Consider the following 26,103-nt stretch of genomic DNA (forward strand, 5'->3'; position numbering starts at 1 on the left):
AACCCCGGAAGTTGTCTGTATGGATGTGCCATGCATCCAAGATCTCGGCTTATGTAGTCCAAGACAAAGACTGTTGCGTTCACTGAAGTCCAAGGCTCTTGGGTCGGATGCGTGAGACCAAATACTTAAACCTTAGAATGAGATTGGCTGTCGCATTAACGAGCCTGGAGCTACACTTTGACGTGAATGGAACAAGTCATTTCGGCTGCAATGGGCCCGATAGATCAGAGGATACAGGCCTTCATGGACACCGGGGTTTAAATATGCCATCATGGCCCGGGGAACTTTCGTAGAGGCATACCATAACCGCGCCTTGCTCACTTCGGATATCCACACAACAGACCTCCGTAACGAGCATTTAGTGCAACTGCACTCCCTGAAACCAGTATGGGTGACAAGAAAAGAGACCCAGAGAACCCCATCTCTATGGTTCACCATCTTGAATCACCCACCTCCAATGAAAAGCAAGATCCAGAGGTGGCCCGAAACTGGACACGCGAGTTAACCGAGAGCAAGGATGCCACCACATCCACAAAATTGAAGAACCCGCTCGCTGGCCTGACGCGAGATGAGCTATTTCGTGATGTCGAGTCATTTGCAAGGGACAAGGGTTTGGAGCATATCATGGATGAGCTGAAAAGAGGCTCTCTTGTAGCGCAGGATCCTAAAGCCTTCGAGTCCCTTGAAGAATTATCCGAAAGTGATAAAGAACTGCTTCGTCGTGAGAAGACACATCGATGGAGCCAGCCGTTCATGATGTACTTCATGACAAGTACGTCTTTTCCAACAAAGTTTGACACAACTGGAGGCTCTAACAAATACTAGTTCTCTGTGCTGGGTCCGCAATCGTCCAGGGCATGGACCAGACGGCAGTGAATGGAGCACAAGAGTAAGTTATGTACTGTCACGGGTCCTTTCTATAAGCTGAGTACATTCAGGTTTTACTTCGCTGAGTTTAATCTCACCAATACCTGGCAGCAAGGGCTCCTGAACGGAGCTCCATACTTATGTTCTGCGCTTATAGGATGCTGGACAACCGCCCCTCTAAACCGTTGGTTTGGTCGTCGTGGATGCATCTTCATCTCATGCTTGATCTCCTTTGCCTCGTCATTTTGGATGGCTGCAGCACACACTTGGTGGAACCTACTCTTAGGACGGTTCCTCCTCGGTTTTGCAGTAGGTGCCAAGTCAACAACGACTCCAGTATACGGAGCGGAGTGCTCTCCAGCTATAATTCGTGGGGCTCTGGTTATGATGTGGCAAATGTGGACGGCTTTCGGGATCATGCTTGGATATATTGCTTCCGTTGCCTTCATGGATGTGACGCACCCCTCAATCCCCGGTTTCAATTGGAGATTGATGCTTGGTTCAACCGCCATTCCGTAAGTTTACACATGCCTACCTTCTGCACATATACCAGTGGTGCTAACAGTGATGAGTCCCTTCTTCGTATGCATGCAGGTGTATTTCTGTCCCGAGTCACCTAGATGGTATATGATGAGGAATCGCTATCAAGACGCTTACAAAGCACTTTGTAAGCTCCGTCCTTCTTCGTTTCAGGCTTCCCGCGACCTCTACTATATCCACGCAGCATTGCAGGTGGAGGAAAAGCTCCGGGAAGGCAAACACCTCTGGCGCGAAATGTTCACCGTCCCACGCAATCGACGCGCCGCGCAATCCTCGTTTTTTGTCATGTTTATGCAGCAATTCTGCGGAGTCAACGCTATCATGTATTATTCGAGTTCAATGTTCGCGGATGCGGGTTTTGATAGGCGAATGGCGTTGGTGACGTCATTGGGATGTGGTATAACGAACTGGATATTCGCTCTCCCGGCAGTATACACGATAGACACATTCGGAAGGCGGAATCTCCTCCTCACCACATTTCCACTGATGAGCTTGTTTCTGCTCTTTACCGGGTTTTCATTCTATATCCCGGACCAGACATCGAGGACCGCTTGCGTGGCGACAGGCATCTATCTCTTCATGGTGGTGTATTCCCCAGGTGAGGGACCAGTGCCTTTCACGTACTCTGCTGAAGCATTTGTAAGTCAATGTGTATCAACTTTGGAGAAGGGTCCTTGCTAAACATTACTCAGCCACTCTATATCCGTGATGTAGGCATGTCCTTTGCGACTGCGACGACCTGGGGTTTCAACTTTATTGTCTCACTGACGTGGCTTCCATTGCGGGACGCCTTCAGCCCACAAGGAGCCTTTGGTTGGTATGCAGCGTGGAACGTCTTCGGATGGATCTTTTGCTACTTCTGTCTACCTGAGACCAAGGCGCTATCACTTGAGGAACTGGACCAGGTCTTTTCGATTCCGACAAGAAAGCACGTCAATCACTATGTGGGAATGCTGCCGTGGTATGTGAAGAAGTATATCTTGCGAGGAGACGTGCCGCCTCAGAAGCAGTTGTACGATTATGAGTAGGTGGAAGTGGAGTGAAGGTTGAATGAGGTGAGGTTGAGGATAAAGTGAGAGACATAAGAGGACGGGAATACGCTAACCCTTATTTGGTAATTAGTTGCCTCACCAGGCATCCGTCGACACTACGATGGGTTACTGTTTTCTGGCTTCAGTTTTGGTACATTTGTCCTCCGAGTATATTTTATCGTTATGTTTTCTATATATAAATGCTACAGAATCATGAAGGCCGACGGTATCGGCTTTCCAGGATCCTGACCGACCGGCCAAGTATTTTTGACTGGAGTCACCACAAGGAATCATAAATGTTGTGTGTAACACATGCACGCCTATATAGCATATGATACACAGCAACTTGGATACTACTAGTCTGATAGATAGCAAAACCACTTGCAAGCCGTGAGAAAAAGGACTACCACCTAATCACAAGGCGGGGGAAAGTCCGTCGCATAGTTATCTCCGTAGAAATTGAATCCAACGACAGCGTCCAGCCCATCCACACTATATGCATCCGAGCAGAAACTGAAAGTTCCCACTTGGCTGGCTAGCCACAAACTGTGCTGCTCCCGAAGCTGCGCCCTCTAAGCCCGTCTGCGTCTTCGTTCCGTATCCACTCGGCTCGGTCCACGAGAAGTCGATTTCCTGCACATAAGAAGTTGTAGCTCCCGACTCCAATACCTTCGCGGCGAGATCCTCGGAAGGACAATTATCGGTGCAGGGCATATTATAGAATCCTTAGGTGCGGGCATGAATCCGACCGTCAGACAGCCTTCTGACCGTCAGGTTGACGGGTTGGTTGACGGCGTGGACGAAGTGCCAGTCATGCGTTAACGCAGTAGTATTGATGAAGCTGTGGACAACGCCCTCGTGGGTGATATGGTTGAAGGCAATCGAACCCTCGTCTCGTTTGGCAGGAGTCATAGCACCTGTCTTGCCGCTTTCGCCATGTACATGCATAACTGCATTGATGCCGACTAGCAGGACGGCTGCAATGCATCCAGTGCCGGCACTGGCAGGGAGAAAGTAACCGCAGACCATCTAGGCGACACCTGACATTGCGGAACTGGCCTTAACGTACCATGTAAAGCCAGCACCAGAGGTCGGGTCTGCCTGCATCAGGAAGACGAAGACTGCCGTGAGGGTCGCCAAAAGGCTTCTCTGTTGCGTTGGTGCCATTGTTGTAGACCACGTAGATCGAGGATCGGTTCGAGGACACGTAGGAATTCTCTGAATGTAAGAACAAAGATGTAGCAGGCAACTGCTTTGATCAGTAGTGCAAGGGCTTGTTCGAGCTCACTCTGCATTTTCAAGTGTTATGAGTTAGGGGCCGCAAAATAGATATAACAGACAACTTCCTGTTGTATAGAAGAGTGGCTTTATATGGGCATCATGAGGGATAAATGGATTAATAAAGTCTCAAAATGCGATTGCGATATATCCGATGGAACGCCCTAATTCATCGCGCGGGGTAAGTGTAGGCCAATTCGTTCAGTAGGGTTACTTTCGCTCTATTGATTAGGGGCCCCTGTATCTCCCCGTATCTCCTTCTATCACCCCTGGACATAATGACTTCATCGCACTTATTTTCTAGACCTGTTCCATAGACAAGGGTCGCTTTATCCACTCTGCAATCCAATTCGTCCATCAAAAGGAACATCAAATTTCGTAATATTGAATGTGGGCCAAGTTAATGGCTCCGATTGGGCTCTCTTGGCAGGCGGACAGGGAAGTAGATCACATCACGCAGGGACTCCCCCACTAGTATAAGTACAGTAGCTTCGTTCCGGCAGTCGATGCATATGTTAGAGACCGAAGGTGATCACATGGAGCAGGTCAAAGGTCCACTTACTCCACTATTGTCTGTGAAGCAAGCTGCTGGCGACTTGCTAAAGTGACAGGGAAGGCATTCCAAGCGGAACTACCCGACAACATGGACTTTCTTGATTGCATGGGTTTCACCGTCTACCAACTCAACTCAACCCAACCCTGCGTACTGCAGCTGTTCACAAGTAGAGCTCTCCGGATGTTACATTGAGATAAGCTGGGTTAATAACTTTGCCTTCGCATGCAACCAGTCCGCACTAGATGTAGTCCGAGTTCAATGTTTTGGGTTTACTGATTTACGAGAATAAGTCTTTGAAAACATGCCAATACACTTAGAAGCAGTTGCTGTGATCTTAATTGATAGATTTAAATTATATTTAAAGAAGTTCAAATCGTCGGACGACGATTTATACCCAAAGAAAGCAAGGCCAAACAGGGGGAAAATTTGACGCCAACATTATCCGGATTAAAGGGTTGGAGATGTAAACTACTGAACTGGGGCTTCCTTACCTCTTTCACTTCCGAATTGGGCAGAATGATCACTGGCCCACTCGGACCTTATGGCTAGCGAGCATCTGACGGATCATAGCCATAGTAGTTGAGTTTTAGGTTTCTTATAAGATAACATAACGTGACTAGGAGCATGAGCACACGACCTACGCCAAAGGCACTTATATCATGGCTGAAGCTAATGCTAACACTTCGACAGAGAGAGATCGAATACATCCGAGTATAATCGGCGATAGAAGGCCTTGGCATTAACTCAGCCTTTAATTCAAGGTGGCCTCGTATCATGATTGGGCCCTTGCAAGGCTGCGAGGCCCATGTAGAGAAACACTGTCTAAGCTCATCTGTCCGTTGTAATACTGAATATTATAATAAATCACCAGATAGTTATAGCAGAACAGTCCGCTGAGGGATATCTTCCTGTCTAGGGTAGATAGTTGCCTTATACTTGTTTAGAAAACTGGATTTTCTCTTACAGTCGATAGTGATTCTTATATATGTTGCTTTTCGAGATATGTTGTATGTAGATTTATGCCTATTGTTTTTTACTTTTTGGTCTAGTTTTAACTAGTTTACTGAAGTCGAAGAACAGTTGACGGCTTTCCCATGCCTTTGGAGAGATAACTGGCCATCACTACTATGTGCGCAATGATGTTTGAAGTACCATATATTATTCAACATTATGCTGATGTACTAGGACTATATGAACACCCAAATTGAGGGTGAGATAGAAATATATATACTAGCTGTATACTGTGAATCACTTGCACTCATTCCCACAGATGGGGAATCGTCGAGGAGTGGTATCTAAAAGGGAACCCGCCACTTTACTGCATGAGGTCATTATGTTGTCCGTTATCGGATGACTACAATGTAGTGGTGAATGTATAACAATTCAACATCTCATGATTCCATGCTCAGCTTCTAGAAGATTTCTGGTTTCAGAATCTTTCTGCAACCCCCCATCACATGATGGTGCCCCCACACCATCCCGGCAGGTCCTTCTCAATCCAGCCTAGTGTCAGGCCCTTCCGCAGGCATCGCCGGCTTGGCATCGATGGCCATTGGCCAGGAAGGAACAGACGGAGCGGAGCGCCCCACATAAAAGGCTCGCGAATTAGGTAATGGGATGTTGAACGGGTGTAACGTTGAACACACAAATTTGTTGTGATGCAAAGACTTTCATTCGGCCCGGCGGGTGACTCAGAAGACGGTCTTCTCGCCGGACTCGTTCATTTGTCACCGCAGTTCCTCTTTGATATCTTCAGCCTGTCATTGTTGTTCAGTTCCTGCGCTAGGTTGCCTGTTTGTGTCAATGTAGGAGCGGTAGGGCCGTTGACGTTGTACATCCCTCAGAAACAAACTCTCCCCGTCGCCAGTTCTTTTTACCGTCCCCACTCCTCGTCCATCTCATTTCCCGCGGAGAGGCGAGCTGGGATTTTCACCTTCCCGTCACCGCGCAGTCATGGCCCATCCAACTGGCGACAAGGTTGACTCCCATCTGAATGTTCAGACGGGTCAGTTCTTCCAGGATGGCCGAGAGGAGCCCTATCTGCATGATGCAGAGGAGAAGCAGGACGAGAAGAAGGGCAGCCCCATCTATAATGACACCTTTGGTGATGAAGAGTATGCCGAGGTTAAATATAAGGTCCTGAGCTGGTGGTATGTTTATCCAAGCCTCCTATATCAGCTACTGAACAACTGACTCAGACGTTGCAGGCAATGTGGTTTTCGTAAGTGATTTTGATGCCAGCATCAGTCGACAGCATGTGATACTAACATTGCCAGTCATGGTTGCGGAAACCGTGTCTCTTGGTATTCTGTCGCTGCCAGCTGTTGTCGCAACTCTGGGTCTTGCTCCGTATGTATCTAACCAGCCGCTGTGTGAAGTGATATCTTCCTCTAACCAAGTGTAGCGCTATTGTTCTCATCGTTGGCCTCGGTCTTCTGGCCACCTACACCGGTTACGTCATCGGCCAGTTCAGATGGCGCTATCCTCATGTCCAGAATCTGGCTGATGCCGGTGAGATCCTCTTTGGGTCTATTGGTCGCGAGATCTTCGGTATCGGCCAGCTGCTGCTTGTCATCTTCATCATGGCGAGCCATCTGTTGACCTTCTCGGTTGCCATGAACACGATTACGGAACATGGAACTTGCTCCATTGTTTTCGGTGTTGTCGGCCTCGTGATCTGCTTCCTCCTGGGCCTACCTAGGACGTCTGCAAACGTGTCCTATCTCTCTGTTGCTTGTAAGTCGCCAACAGGGCCAGACACTTCTACGATACTAACCTGCACAGCTTTCATCAGTGTGTTCTCTGCCGTGATGATTGTCATGATTGCCGTTGGTGTGGAACGTCCTTACAAGGGAACCCTATCAGCAACGGTGGATACCAGCTTGTATGAAGCATTCCTTGCCGTCTGCAACATCGTCTTCTCCTTCTGTGGGTCACTTTCCCTTCTGCATTAGCTAACACCTACTAACGTGCAATAGCGGGTCACGTTGCATTCTTCGGCTTCATGTCCGAATTAAAGGATCACAGAGAGTACCCTAAGGCCCTGTGTCTTCTCCAGGGTCTCGACACCATTCTCTACCTTGTCACTTCCGTGGTGATCTACATCTATGCAGGACCTAATGTTACGTCCCCTGCACTAGGTTCCGCTAGTGAGCTCGTGGGCAAGGTGGCCTACGGAATCGCCCTCCCTACTGTACGTGCGTTGCTCATATTGCCCATGCTCTACTGACATTTGATAGATCATCATTGGCGGTGTTGTAAACGGTCATGTCGCTTGTAAATATGTCTATGTCCGTATCTTCCGTCACGGAGATCGGATGCACAGCCGCGACCTCTTGGCAACCGGATCTTGGGTGGGCATTGCCCTGGGATTGTGGATTATTGCCTGGATCATTGCAGAGGCCATTCCAGTGTTCAATGATCTGCTGAGTTTGATTGTATGATGTCCGCCTCTTTCACTCAAGTATCATGCTAACCGCGTTTCAGGCGTCCCTTTTCGCCAGTTGGTCTACATGTAAGCTCATTATCGTCTGCTCGTCATTCACCTACTAACAATAAACAGTCGGCTTCAGCGGCATGTTCTGGCTTTACCTTAATAAGGACCGACTGTTCTCTTCGCCTAGGAAGATTGCCCTGACTATCTTCAACGTTATTATTATCGGTATTGCAGCCTGCATTGTAAGTATATTACTCCGCTTTCGCCCATCAACTCTAACCATAGCACCAGTGCGGTCTCGGACTCTACGTATCCGGCCGGTCTCTTCACGACGACGCCAACGGCAGCAGTTTCTCCTGTGCCAGTAATGCTTGAGCGGTGGTATAGACCAGGTATATATTGCATATAGCGCCACATGTCCCATATTAGACTAGTGCATTTTGTACAGAAAAGCCTATGCAATGAAACGTATAATATAGCTGTATAGTACACACTATTAACCATCCATCATGCCATAATCCTATTATTCACCACCTAATAAGCAACGAATCCCCGCAAATTCCCGATCCCCAGCTTGCCGCCAATCTCACCCGAAAATTTCCCCAAGCGCCAGCGCCAAGACCCCGCCAAGGGTCCGCCAAGATCACCGCGGCGGCGCCATCTTGGCGGTCAGACACTTTGTGGACGCTCAGTCACTGGATCGCTTGTGACGGTCGGCTGAAATTTTTACAGCTGAAGTCAATGCGCAGAAGGAGAATGAGAGAATGAAAAGAGAGTCACTGTAAACCAGACAACTTGGTTATGATGTATCTGTTTACGTAGATAGTACTACCAGTGAGAGGATGATGCTGTGCTATATTGTCTACCCGACGAGGCTGTTGTCAATTTGAGAATGAATATGCGGAGTCCCCGCATTCAAAGCAAGTGATCGTGGCACGTGCCCTGGACTTGTTGTGACCGCTCCACCTCACCCCACTCTCACTCCCTTTCCCACGATGATGATGATGGTGGTGGTGGTGTTGGTTTGGTCAAGCCCCTGCTCAAAGACGCCACCGTTCACTGCATGTCCTATCTGCCAGAAGACTACAAAGCGACTAGCACACCACCAACAGAACTACCAAAGCGCAAAACATTACTCGACGCGACGACGTCATGGGCGCGACGGGTGTCAATCCCCAAGAAATAAGTGAAAGAACGAATGAGTCATGGCGCTCTCCCGCCTGGCAACTAAACCATACCATGAACCTAAGACACTCACTCGCACACAGTCGGCTAAGTTTCAAATTGTCCGCCATGCACGAGCTACTACCTGCACAGCATCCTTGTCTGTGCGAGCATGGACATTAGCATTGGCAACAGCTGCGATAAGCTAGAGCAAGTCGCGTATCAGAGTCCACAATGGCATGTTCCTGATACTCTTGTCATCGCATGGCACACGTGGAAAGGAAGATTACTATCCCCTAGTAGCATGCAAGCCTGCAAGTTGGCTTCGGCTATGTTGACATTCCACGCGCACATACACGGTTGCGGCAACGGCGTCGCTGGGCGTAAAAAAGAGAAGGTAAGATCGACAAGGCTTCTTGGCTTGTGCCGCTGAAACTTGGCCCCCCCGACGGCGTGGTGGTGGTAAAAACTTACTAGAGTAGGTAGGGTTGCTTCATTGCGATGGTCAAACTTTGGAATGGAAATCCGCCAATTTCAGCGACTGCGGGATTTGTTCTGACTGGTGGTGGTGGGCTTGGCAAGTGGCGAGAGGATTGGGGGTGGTGCTGACTGACTGACTATTATCTAACAGTATAGTGGTAGAAGTAATTGGTTTAATCATCCTCGCTACGATGTGAGAGTCCTAAGTGTTTTTCCATGGTTGGTGTACATGTGGTGTTGGGGGAGAGGAGAGAGAGAGAGCCAGGCAGCAAGTGAGTGTTACCGAGCATAAGTGGGTGGTGGGTGCCCTCCACCAACTCGGTCTTGGTATCATTTCTTGTCGCAGCCTCATCAACCCGCGAGAATTCGGGATACCAGCCTGATTCAGAAAGCAAAAGGTTCACAGTCTGACAGACTCCTCGTCATGTCTTCGGCAGTCCTTCCTGTTCGTAAAAATGCATCCCATCCTGGCTGGAACCAAGATCTCGGCATTCATCTGCCCAGCCCTTGGCCGGGAGCCAAGGAGGGAGCGCGGCCCTGAACCTTCCTCGATGGCTTCATTTCTCCCCGTTCATTCGTCTCCTCTGCCCTTGCCGAGATGAGCTGATTGGTGTGACCGAAAAGCTCTTCTTCCGAATATCCTGGTCGTTGAAGCAAGCAATGCAGCCCGACCTCCACCCCGCAGAACTCACGGTTTTTCCGGGGTGCAGCCCTTAGCTATAAAGAGGTCCCGTCGCGTCCCACTCAGTCTCACCGTTGCTTGCGACCTGCATCAGTCCTGATTCAGCCAAAAAAAGACATCTCACCATGTCTTCGGTGCCCACTTTCGCCGGCTTGTCCGGTCGGAAGCTGATCTGGTCTGTGACTTCCTGTGCGACCTTGGGTTTCTTGCTCTTTGGTTACGATCGTAAGGTTTTCCCCTTGCCGGGCGCTATAAGCCTTGAGCTAACCCTGACTTAGAGGGTGTGATGAGCAGTATTATTGACGCCGATCCCTTCAATGACATCTTCACGGCTACGAGAGATAACTCCACCATTCAGGGTGTGGTCACTGCTATCTATGAGCTGGGTAGGTACAGACCTCGGCTTTGGCTTACAACTGTACGCTAACCCTGCTAGGATGTCTCGGCGGTGCGCTCTTCATCCTCGCCTGCGGTGACTGGCTCGGCCGCAGATACTCCATCATGCTGGGTGCCACCATTATGATCATCGGTGTTATCATCCAGGTTACGTCTATCTCGGGACACGTTCCCCTGGCCCAATTCTGTGTCGGACGTGTTATTACCGGTGTCGGAAACGGCATGAACACGTCTACTATCCCCACATACCAGGCTGAATGTTCGAGGACTTCCAATCGTGGTCTACTCATCTGTATCGAGGGTAGTACCATTGCTATTGGAACCCTGATCTCCTACTGGGTGGATTTCGGTGCCTCCTACGGTCCCCCCGACCTCACTTGGCGTTTCCCCATCGCTTTCCAGATCTTCTTCGGTCTTCTTATCATCCTTGGTCTCTTGGTGCTGCCCGAGTCTCCCAGATGGCTGTTTACCCAGGAGCGCTACGAGGAGGGTGAGCGGGTCATTGCCGCCTTGCAGGGCAAGGAGATCAGCCACCACGAAGTCCAGCTGCAGAAGACCATCATTCTGGACTCCCTCAGAGCGTATGACCCCTAGCCCCTAAATCTACGATAAGCTTAAGCTAACCCCCACCAGTTCCGGCATGGCCACCAAGTCCACCCCCCTCTCCGCCGTCTTCACCGGCGGCAAGACCCAGCACTGCCGTCGCATGCTTTTGGGCTGCTCGTCTCAATTCTTCCAGCAAATCGGTGGCTGCAACGCTGTCATCTACTACCTGCCCGTTCTGATGCAGCAATCCCTCCACCAAACAGAATTCATGGCTATGATTCTCGGTGGTGTCAACATGATCGTCTACTCGATCTTCGCCTGCTCGTCCTGGTTCCTGATCCAAAAGGTCGGCCGTCGCAACCTCTTCCTTGTCGGCTCCTTCGGCCAAAGTGCGTCCATGGTGATCACCTTCGCCTGCTTGATCCCCGGCGGTCCCGAAGCCGCCAAGGGTGCCGCTGTAGGCCTGTTCACCTTCATTGCCACCTTCGGCGCAACCTGGCTCCCGCTGCCCTGGCTCTACCCGGCCGAGATTTCCCCAATCAAGACTCGTACCAAGGCGAACGCCATCTCCACCTGCACCAACTGGCTCTTCAACTTCCTCATTGTCATGGTCACCCCCATTATGATTCGCAACATCGGATGGGGCACGTACCTCTTCTTCGCGGTCATCAATGCCCTCTTCATTCCCGTCATTTACTTCTTCTACCCCGAGACAAAAGATCGATCCCTCGAGGAGATTGATTTGATTTTCGCCAAGGGTTACATCGAGAAGATGACCTACGTGCGTGCGGCCAAGGAGCTGCCGCACTTGTCGGACGAAGAGGTCGAGCAGGTTGCTATTCAGTATGGTTTTGGTCCTGCTGATCAGCCGGCTAGTGGCGATAGTGAGAGTACGGAGACTGGTGCGGGTAGGACGGAGGTTGAGGTGGAGAAGCGCAGCGAGTAAGAGGGAATTAATTGGTTAGATTAGATGGTGTGTTCGATAGATGGGCTGTTGTTGTTTGAGGCGGTGATATTCAGATTGACATTGTTTTACTCGTTGGACAAGATACCATATACCAGATGGAGTTTGGCTCTGTCAATATCTCATGGGACATTAATATAGGACTGCAATATACCTACCACAATCCTTACAATAGGATATCGAAGGTTTCTCCACCAATATAATCTCATATGCACAAAACGACTCCCAATAACAGCCAGGCATAAAGCCCAAAACACCCTCATAATAGACGCAACATCCCTCCCCAGCACCTCAAGCCGGCTCTTCCTCTCCACCCACCTAGACGTCTCATCCAAGCTCTCGATCCTAGTATTTCCATCCTCACCCCAAACCAACACCTCCGCATCGCTGAACTTTTGCACTGCACTTTCAACAATAAACCCAATCCAATGATCCTGAACCGTCCTCACCAGCTCCATATGCTTCACCACATCCTGTCCAGTAGACGACACCCCCCCTTATGTTTGGTGGTTCATGCATGACGCTGTTGCAGTAGTTTGGAAGATGGATGGGAAAAATTTGTGATACTCTGTATAAGACCTTTGAGAAGTGGTAACTGCGAACGAAATATCAATTAGCTGATGATAGCGATAAAATCCAACTACGTTTGTATCCAATGAGAGGGGAAAAGAAAAAGTAAGTATAAAACGTCAAGAAATTATGACGCCTACTATCAGGTCAAATACTGCACTGGACTCGCACAGCCCTATTCTGTAACAGATCTTCGCTCGAAATATCATCCAGCAACTGAAGGTGGAAATTGGTGGAGGTTGATGTCTCTTAGGTTATGGTAAGCTCCCCGCTTTTTCTGGATTCAATTTCCGCTTGTTGGAGTCATGATTCCGGACATATGTTTTATTGGTAAAGTCGGCCTGCCATGCACAGGTGTAACTTATGAGTCAAATATGCATGACTACTGACAACCGATCTAAACCAGCTATTTGTTGCCGATCAGCCATCGAAAAGCCAATTAGCAAGATAGTGGATACCGTTGAAAGCGTCCCGAGTGGTTCATTATGACTAACCTTCCTTTTTGGGACCCCGACATGGACCAGCCCTCGTCTTCTTCGAAATGCAGATGTCCTACTCCATAGTAAAGAAACAATAGCAGCAATATCCTTTTCCGAATTCTAACGACCAAGCTTGGTACTTAATTTATCTGGTATCTGCGCGCTAGTCTACTAGCCGACCCTCGAATTTGATCTGCACATAGCTTAACCATTTCGGGACCCCGACTTCGAGGGATCATTTATGCTTGGTATGTAACCACACCTTAAGGACGTCTCAATCGCTAGTAACGCCCTCTGCACCTTTAAATCCATCTAGACAGCAAATTGGCTCTATAACTATCATCATTATTTGTCAAGCCATTCAGTCCGCTGCAGAAAAGTTCGCTCACACTACACGCTAAAGCCACTGCCTGAGTACCTTACTAACCTGTGGCGCAGTCCAACACCCGGCATGATGGAATCGGCTGCAACAATTCAATGTACTTCCCAACAAACTCGATTTCATATCGAATCTCCCAATTACCGCGAGGTAAGAGCATTCTGTTGCAGCTATGATTTACACAGGATCAAGAAGTCTTATGTGTTGACTGCCCATGTCTCCAGCTCGACATAAAAGGACTGCAAATTCTCGTTACATCAGGTGACAAGAAGTCCACCGCGAAGGGGAAGTCCAAAGCGAAATCTAAAGACGGTATCGAGATTTTATCCAACGCGGAATTGTCACTGAAAGAAGGTCGGCGATATGCTCTCGTCGGTCGAAATGGGACCGGGAAGTCAAGTGAGAGCAATCCTGCCAGACATATCAATCCTAGTCAAGGACTAACCAGTCTGCCACGTCTTAAAACAGCACTTCTGACAAGTATAGCAGAGAAGCTCATCCCAGGGATACCAGAGAATACAAAAATTGCTATCCTTCAGCAAACCAGGCTGACGGATGGGGCTGATGGTCCCAAGCCAGCGGGTGGAGATAGTATAGGTCTTAGTGTCCTACAGACCGTGATAGAGAGAGCCACGTCTAGGAGTACTATCGAACAAGAGATATTAAGTACGTCTATACTTGAAGGTGCTGTGTCCTAGCTAACAAGTTAGCCCTGTCTCAGGGAATCGATACTTCGGATCCTTATGCTCCAGTTAGAGCGCTTCGATCGCTGAAACATGAGCGCCTCCAAAAACGCCTTTTCATATTGGACAAAGATGCTCGACTTCGCAGTGGTATGCGAGGTATGCAAGCCAGGAAAGCACTTGTAGCTTTTGAGAAAGTTGTTGCTGAATCAAAGAGAATGTGCGTGGACGATCCGTGTCCACCTCTGGCCTTGCTTAACGCTAGTCCTTCCGAACTGACAATTTTCTTAGGCTAGAACAATCCAGCGAAGACATATCAGCCGAAACCCTACAGCAGGAGACTCGGGAGGCAGTGGATATGCTCGCGCATCTTCAAGCACAAATCGAACCAGCTCTCGTTGCACAAACAGAGACTAGGGCGCGAAGTATCCTGACCGGATTAGGGTTTTCATCCGCAATGATGGCGAAGCCTATCTCCGACTTATCGGGCGGTTGGCACATGCGAGCAGCTCTTGCATCTACACTTCTACAGGACGCCGATATATTGATTCTCGACGAACCCACAAACTTCCTCGACATGTTGGGCATTATCTGGCTTCAACGGTATCTCACATCGCTGGAGGAGAACAGAAAGCCACCTACCATGATCATCGTCTCCCACGATCGAGACTTCATCAGTCTCTGCACGGACCTGATCATTCTCAAAGATAAACAACTCACGTACTTCCACGGAGACCTACCGACATACGAGACATCGCAATCCGAACGACGAAAATACCTTACGACGATGAAGGAAGCGCAGGACAAGCAGAAAGCCCACATTGAGAAGACGATCGCAGCCAACCTCAAAGCAGGCAAGGCAAACGACGATCAGAACAAGATCCGACAAGCAAAGTCACGCCAGAAGAAACTGGATAATCGCTGGGGCATGGAAGTCGGTGCCAGGGGCGGTAGGTTCAAGTTGAATCGCGACCTAGTTGGCTACCACTTTACTGCTCGAGATGAGATCGAGATACCCCCAGAGGAACGCCCTGTTATAATAAATCTACCCGAACCGCCTGATTTACGATTCCCAGGATCGCTCATAACCCTCGAAAAAGTCAGCTTTCGTTACTCGGCTACGTCTCCGATCGTCATCCGAGATGTCGACCTCTCGGTCGGCATGGGAGACCGAATTGGGATACTGGGGCTGAACGGCGCGGGCAAGTCAACACTGATCCAAACATTGGTGGGCGAAACGACTGCGACACAAGGAACAAGGAACACTCATCCTCGCCTACGCCTGGGATATTACTCCCAGCATGGCGTCGAGGCCTTGCAAGCCCTTGGTGCACAGGAGGAGACGCTCACAGCGCTGACACTATTGACGCGGGAGGTTAATGGGGAATTGACAGAGGGTGAAGTCCGCGGCCTCTTGAGCCAGCTTGGACTTCCCGGACGTTTAGCCTCCGATGTACCTATACGCAAGCTGTCGGGTGGACAGCTGGTTCGCTGTGCACTGGCACGGTTGTTCTGGCGTCGACCCCATTGTCTTGTTCTGGATGAGGTTACGACTCACTTGGACTATGAGACTGTTACGGCGCTGAGACGCGCACTTAATGAATGGGATGGGGCGGTTGTTGCCGTTAGTCACGATAGATGGTTTATGAGGGGGACTGTGGAGGGGGTTGTGGATGGTGGTCAATCGGAGGGTGAGGAGGATGATAGTGAGGATGAGTTAGAAGAAAGGAGGAGAGTCATATGTATGGTACGTAGTGGGGAGTTAAGTGTCCTGGGGCGCGGTGTTGATGAGTTTGAGGAACGGATGGAAAGGCGTGTGAGGAAGTTGATTGACTAGCCCCAAATTAGGGTGTGCGGTGAAAGTGCCAACAGGGGAAGATTCATTTAGCCTGATATTATTGGGCCATATCTGGACAGGTGAAACTCAGGGTAATCTCGGCAGTTATAGGCTATTATAACATCATTCTGTTTGATGACTGCCTACCTTCGACTTTTTAGAACAGCTCATAGTGGAGCAACTAGTACGTCGGGAAAATAATAAGTCTTAATTCCATCGGTAAAAGCCATATTGCAGCCCCCGCTGCGGATAGAGTACGGGTCAAAACGCCTTGACATTCAGGGCAACCAATTGCCGTTACCGGGAATAGTTAAAATTGGAGCCTACAATCAAGGCCGGACGTCTTACAGATCCCTGTCTAGTGACATCCCTCTAATTTAACCCCTGTCCCTATCGGCTTTGATATACTGGATTATATGCCGAAGATCCCAGCATGGTCCGATTCGGAGCCGTGACGAAGTGTAGAAGCTAAAACCACAAGCCGCGGAAAATGACAAGCCGTGGAAAACGATAAGCCGTGGATTCAACCCAGTGTTGCAGGCCTTGTATAGCATGGAACATCGAGTCGCCAATCCGGACGTTATGACATTCCTACCGGACATTGGCAAGCAATGCTTCCTCTTCCTTAGAGAGTCCACCGCCTGGGACCGTGAAGAGGAAAGTGATCCCAAGGTAAAATGCTCGGGGCAGGTATCTGCTTATGCTATTTTGAAATTCCCAGGAGTTGATCTGTTCCTTTCTACAGTGCTTAACAAATACCTAGCCCACTAAGAATGGGTCTTCCGGATGCGCTAGCTACTGTAGCGGGATCGGTTAACAATTTAACCTAGTACGACTGGCATTTGTTAATGATCATCCCCCTACGGGTGGATTACCATTCTAGGAAAAGGCTGGCTAGGAATACAGGGGATCCACCATGACCTTGACTTGTCTAATCACTAACTATGCCTTGCCCAACAGAAGGGAAGGACCAATGTTGAATAAGTCTTTCCAATCAGAGTGGGTACGACTTTTTAGCTCTCACACGCCCAACGTTCCAGAACGAAGAAACAAGCAATCATTATCCCGAGCTGGAGTCAATTTACCCAGATTCTGCCTCAAAGGCTACTTCTAGAACCCTAGTTGACACTGGCGGTCCAGTTGTCAACCGTGAAGGTTGCCGGGCCCCCGGTGAACGCCTCAGTTCCAAACTGCAGATCTACACATCACTTCTGTTAGTGACTGTTTCGCTGCGGCGTCCGCTGGTAGAATCAGGGAATCTTACTGATCAAGTACTGAGAGCTGGCGGGAAAGCCTTGGTTCTGAGTTAGATAGCTGAAAAATGCATTGATGTCCCCACTGTATGAGTTGATAGGGCTTTCCGACACGAAGCTGTATGTCCTCTGCTCCGCACCGGCCTGGGTGGTGCTGCCATACCACACCTCCCAGGACTTGCCTCCCACTGTGGCCGTGGCAATTTGCTTGCCAATGGGCTGGATGTTGCCGTAGCGGGCAAGCCTGGGGTTGTTAGATTTCTGTATTCTTTGATTCTTTGCGAGCTCACATACCAAATCATCAGTTCATAGTCGCCGCTAGAAGTAGCATGGTCCACATTCGCCGCGGTGAAAAGATCATACGCGACATCGGCGTTGACGTTGGTGTTGTCCTGCTTCCATTCCACCGAGGTGGGGATGCTTGATACATCACTCACGAGCTTCTTGTTAAATGTAACGCCAGAGTTAGAGTAGCTTTTCACTGTTCCCTCACCACCGCTCCAGGTCCATTCGGTGTGCCAGGATGCACCACTGCTGGAGAGTTTGTCGACATATACACACTGGCTGCCGGTGCCTTGGTACTCGCCCCAGAGGTTCTGGTTCACTGAATATGGGGGGCTCGAGGCACTGTCATATTGAGAGCACATCGTCTGGCCCATGGCGGTGGCCGCAAGCATAGCAAGTGTCACAGGGAGCTTCATGTTGGGCGTTAGAGCGGAGGAGCGGCAATCAAGGGGAATTCGAAAGGAATAAGAGGACAAGTGTTTAGGATAAGACACCAACACGGAGGGAGCGGCAGATGAGGCAGCTTAAATACCTGAATCTCTCAACAATGCTTACTATCGCCATTAGGATTGTCCGAATTTCCGTGTCCAATATGGCATTCAAGAAGAAGTAAGCCAACTAGCTATTGCGGGTTGCGCCGCCATCTCACGCCAATCTGCAACAGACATGCACATCCTCCGTTTCAAAATGAGACCCTATATCGGAGCACTTTCCGTTTAAAGTTAGTGATGGTCCGTGGCAGTCGGTAACCGAACAATGTGGAGAACGGGATCTGATGGGAAACAAGAAAAGGGTCCTGCTTGTGCTGACGATATTAATTTAGAAGGATAGACCAACTCAATTTAGATGAGCATGGCTTAGGGATCGGCCTTTTGTCGGTGAAATATCAACAGGGCTTAGGTGTTTTGACTGATACGAAGCTCACGGGTAAGAAGCTTGCTATCTGCTCGTATAAACATGCCCTTCTTAAACTCCTGGCGTTGAACAGCGCGAGACTTGTGCATCTTGCGGGATTCACACAGTGTGTGGCGGAGTAATTCAACGCACAGGCGAGGAAGTACGATAGGAGTCATTTTCGTTTCTCATTTTTCAACGTCTCTAGATATAGATATTTGATCTTAGCCGGATTCTAGACATTGAATAGAGTCAAACACCGCTGATTTAGACAATAATTGGCAAGATTGGTGGTGGCGGTAGTGGTGGTGGTGGTGGTCAGGCAGGGACGTGTTGGTCAGAACCCGTTGTTTTGGGGTGCTCGGGTCGGGCGGATTGCTCGGGTCCCACGGAATGACTCTAGTACATCATGTGTTTATCATATTACTGTTCTCTGGTCCCCAGGGGTAATGGGGCCATGTCAGTGGGGGCCGCAATCCAACTAAGGCTGCGGTAATTTCTTCTCTGTAGTCTCATAGTAGCTGCAGTTGTTCTCTCGTGCCTGCACTTTTCTTCTGCCCCCAGTCCTCTCTGACCCAGAGTTATCTCCTGCCTACAGTATCCTCTTGACCGCAGATTTCTGTTGCCTGTAGCTATCGATTATCCACAATCTCCTATTACGACTGGGCAGTTTGATTAGAATCAATATCTGTGAAACATACCACCTAGCCAACAAATGTCGATTGTCTAGAACCTTCCCGCCTCACCCTCTGCTCCCCACCCACCAAAACCTCGATATAACCTACCGCCTTAACCTCCCCGACTTGGCTTATCATAAGTCCTAAACACACAGACGCTCGCCGATATTAGAGGCCCCAATTTTGACATCTAAGGTGGAGTTGGTGGCGAAGATCCAGGATCATGGGGTTATCTGTTGACGGGAGGCCTGTATGAAAGGTTCATGATGAGGTGGTGTCAATTCAGGGCGAGGATAGGGTTACTAGGGTTGAGATACTGGATGAGACATCCAGTTGGGTGGGGAGCTTTAGTTGCTTTACAGGAATGTCGGGTCGATGATAAGAGTATTTAGGATGCTGGGTTGGGTGATCGTGGAGAGGATCCATCCCGAGATCTTAGCTGGGGGTCTAGGCCTGTAGCTTAAGCTTATTGTCTTTCCAATAATGTATGCATATCTACTCCCTTCCACATCAAGAAAACGGCCTATGAAACTCCACCAAGATCGCCGGAAACCGACGATCCACACTGGCCCAAGCCAACTCAATCAAAAGCCCATCTGGAATTTTGACAATACCAGTGACAGCTACACACAGGCTAAGTGCCCGGACCCGCATCACCCCTACCCAGTCGTGCATCTCCTTGCAGTATTCCATTTCACAAAGAAGAATTTTCTACCACCGCTCACAGTTTAGTCTTTCTTCAACTCCTATGTAAGTAGGGAGGTTCACTGACCTTGTCTTTGATGATCGTCAATAGGTGGCCGAAGATCGGCTTCAATGCTACTGTTTTGAGAGTGACCCTAGTGCTGTCATGCGTATCCAGGTAATCCAACGCGAGCGCCTGGGCTATTGATGCGTCGCCAGTGGCGGTGATGGCTTGGGTTTGGGCCCGTATAGAAGGGATACTGTTATTATCCAAGTCAAATGTAGAAAGGGTCTTTTGGAGGACAACAGCTTGTTCGTTCAAGCGTAGAAGGAGTAAGATGAGGTTGTTGAGGCCACTGTCTGGGTTGGGGATGCTGGGTGGTGGTGTGGAAGCTTGGGCAGGTACGGCGGCAGAGATATTTGTAGACGAGTTGCTAGTTCCGTTGATGGAATAATCGGTATTCCCTCGGAGGGTAGGAATCCCTTGAAGAGTTGGAGCAACAACAAGCAGCATAAAGATGGAGAGGTTCATTTTCATTTTCATAGTCGGGTGGCAATGAAGCCTGGATAGAGGTGATGAGATTAGACAGCAGAATATGGCAGCTTGAATTATTCAATATATAAGTTCAGTTTCCGACCGCGGTTAAATTCAAAACATCATGGTTATGAAAAAGATCTATTGTATTTGTGCCACTGCGAGAGTTACGTACGAGAAGTCATCAAAAGCCCTTGTCGCGCGGTAGTCAAGCTAAGGTCACACGCATTATATATGTCTGCATGCTGGTGCCATTAGACTTCTAGCAGATTTATATTAGGTCACTGGAGCCTTGAAAAAAGAGTTTCAATGTTAATAGCCTGCGAAGTTTCAAGGTGCAGTATGAGACTCGCCATATAGAAAACGATGGTATTAGGGTTACATGGCCGCTGATGTGTATCCGGGGATGAATTACGGCGCAAAATTGTGCCATATAGCCAGTGAAACCTCTACGACGAATTTTTCGACGGACACACGTGAAGGATGTTTCGCTCGATATTAATTTCCGTGTCTAGTTTCTGTGTCCTCTGCACAGTCTCTGGGTGCTTAGATACTAGCTTGGATCCTTTGAATGCAAAGATAATCAATACTACTAGCGAGAGCAAAATAGAGTTGATCTGCTATAAGCTTTTATACGTAATTTCGCCTTGCTAGTGACCCTCTGCAATGTTGCGCTGTGGTAGATCAGCTGCATGCCCCCAGGGCATCAATTTTCAAGCTTCTCCTCTGAATAAAAAAGGATATAACGCACTGTGTCTGCTCCCAGCGTTTCGTCAAAGTCCAGGACCTTCATGTTCATTTCCATCACGGGAAACTTTAGCGTCTCGGACTGGCATCTTATCAATCCACACGGCACTACTGCACCTCCACACCAATCATGCATTGCGAACCCCATATCGCGGCCGCGTCTTTAAGGAATGCGGAGAAGTCCAGATAAGAGAGGGAAGGCATCGGCCTCCCCTCTTTCCCCTCTCCATCCATCCAAAAATGCCTTCATCCTCGAGTACAGCCCGTGCAAGCACTTCTTGCCGTCGCTGCCACCGACGGAAGAAGCGCTGCGACCGTACACTTCCACAATGTGAGACCTGTATCCATGCCCAGGTAGAATGCAGCTTTCTTGATGATGACAGACAAGTCGGAACATATCCAATCGCGTAAGTTTGGTGGCAGTAACATGAGTTCATCCACTAATTCCAGGGTTTGAAGCTACGTCCAAGGGCTCGAATGTCGCGTCAAGGAGCTAGAAAAGCAACTTTCCGCAGCCCTAGCATCAACACCATACCCTACCCTCCAACTTGATCAGGATTTCGACCAGCCAGTAATCAACTTCGCGACACCTCCGGACACGGACGCTAGCGACACCTTCCCCATAGCGACTCCTCCATCTCAGAGCCGATCGGACTTTCTGGTCGATGAGCTCAAGCGACTGTCCCTAGAAGCAGCAGCAGAGCGACATCTTGGTTCCTCTTCAGGGCTATCCTTCGCCAAGTTAACCCAGGCAGTCCTTCGACGGCTATCCCCCGACAAAGCCGAGTTTGTATTCGATGATACCCCAGACGAGTCGCCAGAGCAATACGGTGAACCTTTCTCAGACCCTCTACTCGATGCTTCAACTTCCCTCTGGGAACTGAACAACTCGTTCTCCTCACCATGCCTCTTCAACCAACTTCCACTGTCACACGTCATGGAAGACGAGACAACGCTGGCCGATCTGCAATTACCCGACAGAGCACATATCGAATACTTAATGGAGTTCTACTTCGCACATTCCCACACACTGTACCCTATCATCCGCCAGACCGAGTTCACCTCCGTCATATGGCGAGTATACAACAATCCACAAGACCCTCTGGCAGGGTCTCCACTTTGGATGTTTCGCATCTGGATGGTTCTGGCCATTGGCTCGACGACACACTGTTCCGTAACCCTGGGAGATGAATCCGAGTCTGTGCTGTACTACAATAAGGCAATGGGGTATTTCGAGGATGCGCTTGGACTAGGCGATATGGTATGTCCACTTCCGATTAGGTAGACTGGAACAACTGACTAACGACTCAGGCCGCACTAGAGGTCATGATGCTGCAAGTCTCTTACTCATTCTTCAACCAAGTCGGACCAAGTACGTACACCCTGATTCCGATATATCCTCTACTAATTAAATAAAAGACACATTCTTCCTCGTCGGCGTTGCCGCCCGCATGGCCATCGGTATAGGCCTACACAGCTCCTCAAGCTACGCCAGCCTCCCATCTGACGTGATCGAATACCGCAAGCGGATTTTCTTCTCTTTGTACATGATGGACAGGTACCTCTCCCCTAAACCCACACCCTATCCTTTATCCACTCTAATAAGTATCAACAGAGTAGTGTCCATAGCCCTAGGCCGCCCCTTCGCCATCCACGACGCCGACATTGACGTCGAGGTAGCCCCTCTCCCCAAGGTTCATCTCCTATAAACCAATCTAATACACAACTACAGCCCTTCACCGACACCACCACAACAGACGACCTAAACCACACAACCAACCTCTCCATCCCACTACACATCCTCTCCCTCCGCCGCATCGCCAGCGAAATCACCACAGCCCTCCACTCCCCAACGAACACGCACAACTCAGACCGCCAGACAACCCTCCAAACTCTACACAAGAAGCTCCTCCACTGGCGACGCACCATGCCCTTCCCACTCCCACCAACCCCATCCCCAATCCCACATCTAACCAGCGCCTGGTTCGATCTGAACTACTACACGCACATGACGATGCTGTACCGGCCATCTCCTCTCTTCCCGTCTCTCGACGAACAGAAAGTGAAGATGTTAGCGACAGCTGCGGCAATGGCTATTCGGCAGGCGATGAATCTGCATCGGCAGGGGCGGTTCGCGTATAATTGGTTGAATCTTTTAGGGGTGTTTCAGAGTGCGGTGGCGTTGATGTATGCTACGCTGGCGAGGCCGGATGAGTTGGGGGTTGTGGTTCGGGAGAGTAAAGTGGTGGAGGATTTGGGGCTGGTGTTGGAGTTGTTGAGGGTTTTTGGGAGGAAGTTTGGGGTTGCGGGGAGGTTGGAGAGGATTGTAGGGGTAGTGGTGGGGAGGTTGGGGGAGTTTTATGATGGGGGTAGGGTTGGTGTGATGGTATGAGTATAGGAGACAAGATAGCTATGTTACGAGAGATATGTGTATACAATAGGTTTAGCAAGGTCGGTAATTAGTTCTCGATTCAGTACTATATATCAGGTTTAACGGATGCAAATTGTAGTGGTGTGGTAGATACACAGTAGATATAAACAATTTTGATGAACGTCGAACATTATGAAGGCTGAAAGCTCTCAGAAAAGCCAGGCACACCTCAGGAAATACGCGCGGTATCATAAATGTAGTTTTCAATAGTCATGTCCTTGTCTTTTGCCAGACTAAGTGCAACCACCGTGATGGGGCCGCCTTGAATGAGAGACGGCAGCGGTCCACCGGGTGCAACTAACTCAGCTTGAAGGACTCCAGTCATAATCAAAATAGGAAGGCATGGTTTCACTCTGTGGATGTGGTTGACGAAACGCGTGATGGTTTCGGCACTATCCGCGACAGCTTCCACAAGCACAACAGTGTCCTTTTCCTGTAAATGGTCGAGATCGATCTCTTCTGGGTCATATGCTTGCAGCGGGCAAGCTTCCTTGAAGACATCGCAGATTCCGGCAGCCATGTGGTGACTATTCCCCATTAGGGGAACGATAAGCATTCCGCTTTCACGGACCAGTTGATAACCAGTCGCTTTAGGCTCCTGGGGATTCTCAATTGCAACCTCCTCAAGGCCTCGTAGCTCGCTTATGTATTCGTTGGCGAGATACCATCCAGCTTCGTGAAAGACCTTTTCCTCCAGATCGTGATTGGGAAAATAAATCGTTTTCAGCATTTCCGTATGCAGCAGCTTTGCTGTGCCCTTGTGGGTCGCGTGAGTAAGGGTAAACTGATGTTGAACGAGTTGATCAAAAAATGCCGGCTCCTCGAGTTCCCTCAGATGGAGGGTGGTTGAATCTATGCAATCCTTCGAATCCTTCAATGTCGAAGCCATGCCGGATAACCATTCCGCATCACAGTGGGGATTAGTTGGCCGATGAAGGATAATCGGATAATGTGCTCGTTGAAGCATCTTCTCAGGCGAACCGGAGCCTCCAAACGCCCATACCTGCAAGTTATGGACTGTCCTGAGGCGTTCGACCAGTCTCTCTTTAACCGAGGGGGTCACGATATGACCGTTAGAAAGTGGGCCCGAGCCAATGACTTTGATGGAATGTGAGAGACCCTCTTGGGCCAGAACTCTTTCCCACAGCAAGCGTAGTCTGGAAGTCACTATGATTATGCGAAGGCGCGGACACTGCGAGACACGATTTAAAAAGCTTCTGATTTCAGGATATAGAGAAATTGCGGACGCAGCCTTTTCGCAGGTCTCGTCAAATCGGCCCTCCGCCGCAACTTGCTCATAAGCTAAGCTTGATTGACGGCAATCAAAGTCATCGGCTATGAATCCGCACCATGGATGCTTATCCGGCAACTGACGGCGTCCCTCGTAAACATCGGCACAATCACCGAAATAATATTTTCCCCAGAAGATCTGCTCTTCATATTTGGGTGTGAGGATTCCATCGCAGTCCATGACTATAACCTTCTCCACATGCCCTTGCCAAGGGGCTACAATCTCGTCAATACGCTGATCCACTATACCTTGGTTGTGCTCTTCATTTCGATCAAGCTGAATGGTGTGGATGAGGGTGATAATCCTCGAAATGTCAAGAGGGTCCACAATGGTGAACATGATCTTCCGGTCTAAACACGCGTCTTTCAGCCCAATGATTTCTTCATCGGCCCATTCACGAAAGTAATCAAGGGAACACCAATCAAGTTCCTTTTCAGCGTCGTCCATGCAACGGCGATGGACCACCTCGACAGGGGTGTTTAAATATATAATATGCGTGAACGGTCCATTAGTACAGCCATCATCAAGAATTATCTCGTATGGAGGATGGCCGTCCTCGTCCGGTAGCATGTAATTAGCTGTGGCAATTCCTGCGATCCCTGATTGATCGCATTCATGCCTGATAGATTCAAAGGCCCTATCATTGACAAACCAGTTAGAAGGCCTGGTTTGGCCGACCTCCTCAAACTCATAGAATGAAAAAGGGCCCCCTTCGAGCTCCCTTCTGAGTTGATTGAGAAGATAGGTCTTTCCAGATCCGGGAAGGCCAAATATGCCTATCAAGTTCTGCCTGCGTGGGTCAGATGGATTCACTGACATGGTGAAGATATTGCAGTGACCGGGAGAGGATGGGTGATGGAGATGAAGACTGGTTATGCAAAACAGACAGGAACCTTTGAAGGCAAAGATGTATCTATGATCTGGGGAGAGAGATAGAGTATGACAAATGCTTCAGTGGTGAGCAATGAGTCGATAGGAGAAAGTGACATCTATGGTACAACGACTACATACTTATATCAAGGCAAGAGCAACCATGCGGTTCACATAGCATGTAGGGAAAGCATAAAGTCCATTGCTTGAGCTTGAATCCAGGGAACCCCCACTGAATTACATGCTTGGTATTGTTCCATAACGGTAAGCACCATGCGATCTTTTGACCGTTATGCGGTCGTTCGTATATCTGAGATTTTCCATTTGAAAAATTGTATCATGTACGAGTCACTTAGAGGTACCAGTAACATTTAATCACTGTTAGGTCCCGTCGAATACAATAATAGTAAACAAGAAGTCCTTGGACATCTTCGTATAAGACTGATAGTGAAGGGGTTCTGCCTGTATCTGCTACGATACCTGTGTGGATAATCGCACACATATGAAAGCATTTTCTCAATCCTTAATTTTCGGCAGTTCGACAACAT

The 26,103-nt window shown here is 49.2% G+C and overlaps 10 protein-coding genes across 10 annotated transcripts; 5 read left to right on the forward strand and 5 right to left on the reverse strand.

The window, feature by feature from the left end:
- Positions 1–387: 387 nt before the first annotated feature.
- Positions 388–2,435, forward strand: An14g02700 (uncharacterized protein; the record flags this gene model as incomplete). Its single annotated transcript, XM_001400859.1, has 5 exons — positions 388–772; positions 826–889; positions 939–1,382; positions 1,440–2,046; positions 2,100–2,435. The coding sequence occupies 5 exons, from the start codon at positions 388–390 to the stop codon at positions 2,433–2,435; spliced, it is 1,836 nt and encodes a 611-aa protein (XP_001400896.1).
- A 729-nt stretch (positions 2,436–3,164) lies between these two features.
- An14g02710 (uncharacterized protein) lies at positions 3,165–3,605 on the reverse strand (the record flags this gene model as incomplete). The annotated part of the gene is made up of 2 exons (XM_059744142.1): positions 3,165–3,438; positions 3,508–3,605. The coding sequence occupies 2 exons, from the start codon at positions 3,603–3,605 to the stop codon at positions 3,165–3,167; spliced, it is 372 nt and encodes a 123-aa protein (XP_059604626.1).
- A 2,620-nt stretch (positions 3,606–6,225) lies between these two features.
- An14g02720 (uncharacterized protein) lies at positions 6,226–8,083 on the forward strand (the record flags this gene model as incomplete). Its single annotated transcript, XM_001400861.3, has 10 exons — positions 6,226–6,422; positions 6,480–6,493; positions 6,549–6,621; positions 6,677–7,008; positions 7,057–7,200; positions 7,251–7,465; positions 7,512–7,709; positions 7,759–7,786; positions 7,835–7,950; positions 8,000–8,083. The coding sequence occupies 10 exons, from the start codon at positions 6,226–6,228 to the stop codon at positions 8,081–8,083; spliced, it is 1,401 nt and encodes a 466-aa protein (XP_001400898.1).
- A 152-nt stretch (positions 8,084–8,235) lies between these two features.
- On the reverse strand, positions 8,236–9,003 carry An14g02730 (uncharacterized protein; the record flags this gene model as incomplete). The annotated part of the gene is made up of 5 exons (XM_059744143.1): positions 8,236–8,384; positions 8,405–8,487; positions 8,575–8,655; positions 8,680–8,780; positions 8,947–9,003. 5 exons carry the CDS (start codon positions 9,001–9,003, stop codon positions 8,236–8,238), a joined length of 471 nt encoding a protein of 156 aa, XP_059604627.1.
- Positions 9,004–10,159: 1,156 nt separating this feature from the next.
- An14g02740 (uncharacterized protein) lies at positions 10,160–11,922 on the forward strand (the record flags this gene model as incomplete). Its single annotated transcript, XM_001400863.1, has 4 exons — positions 10,160–10,259; positions 10,313–10,420; positions 10,471–11,011; positions 11,064–11,922. 4 exons carry the CDS (start codon positions 10,160–10,162, stop codon positions 11,920–11,922), a joined length of 1,608 nt encoding a protein of 535 aa, XP_001400900.1.
- A 1,521-nt stretch (positions 11,923–13,443) lies between these two features.
- An14g02750 (uncharacterized protein) lies at positions 13,444–15,888 on the forward strand (the record flags this gene model as incomplete). Its single annotated transcript, XM_059744144.1, has 7 exons — positions 13,444–13,518; positions 13,554–13,767; positions 13,837–13,935; positions 13,966–14,010; positions 14,127–14,233; positions 14,317–15,001; positions 15,053–15,888. 7 exons carry the CDS (start codon positions 13,444–13,446, stop codon positions 15,886–15,888), a joined length of 2,061 nt encoding a protein of 686 aa, XP_059604628.1.
- Positions 15,889–17,006: 1,118 nt separating this feature from the next.
- Positions 17,007–17,842, reverse strand: eglA (endoglucanase A eglA-Aspergillus niger; the record flags this gene model as incomplete). The annotated part of the gene is made up of 3 exons (XM_001400865.3): positions 17,007–17,086; positions 17,153–17,385; positions 17,436–17,842. The coding sequence occupies 3 exons, from the start codon at positions 17,840–17,842 to the stop codon at positions 17,007–17,009; spliced, it is 720 nt and encodes a 239-aa protein (XP_001400902.1).
- Positions 17,843–19,507: 1,665 nt separating this feature from the next.
- Positions 19,508–20,213, reverse strand: An14g02770 (uncharacterized protein; the record flags this gene model as incomplete). The annotated part of the gene is made up of 2 exons (XM_059744145.1): positions 19,508–19,708; positions 19,770–20,213. 2 exons carry the CDS (start codon positions 20,211–20,213, stop codon positions 19,508–19,510), a joined length of 645 nt encoding a protein of 214 aa, XP_059604629.1.
- Positions 20,214–21,203: 990 nt separating this feature from the next.
- An14g02780 (uncharacterized protein) lies at positions 21,204–23,105 on the forward strand (the record flags this gene model as incomplete). Its single annotated transcript, XM_059744146.1, has 5 exons — positions 21,204–21,370; positions 21,423–22,224; positions 22,275–22,335; positions 22,383–22,568; positions 22,696–23,105. 5 exons carry the CDS (start codon positions 21,204–21,206, stop codon positions 23,103–23,105), a joined length of 1,626 nt encoding a protein of 541 aa, XP_059604630.1.
- Positions 23,106–23,563: 458 nt separating this feature from the next.
- An14g02790 (uncharacterized protein) lies at positions 23,564–25,504 on the reverse strand (the record flags this gene model as incomplete). Its single annotated transcript, XM_059744147.1, has 2 exons — positions 23,564–25,304; positions 25,338–25,504. The coding sequence occupies 2 exons, from the start codon at positions 25,502–25,504 to the stop codon at positions 23,564–23,566; spliced, it is 1,908 nt and encodes a 635-aa protein (XP_059604631.1).
- Positions 25,505–26,103: the final 599 nt, after the last annotated feature.

The sequence above is a fragment of the Aspergillus niger genome (assembly GCF_000002855.4).
Source record: "Aspergillus niger supercontig An14".
NCBI lineage: Eukaryota > Fungi > Ascomycota > Eurotiomycetes > Eurotiales > Aspergillaceae > Aspergillus > Aspergillus niger.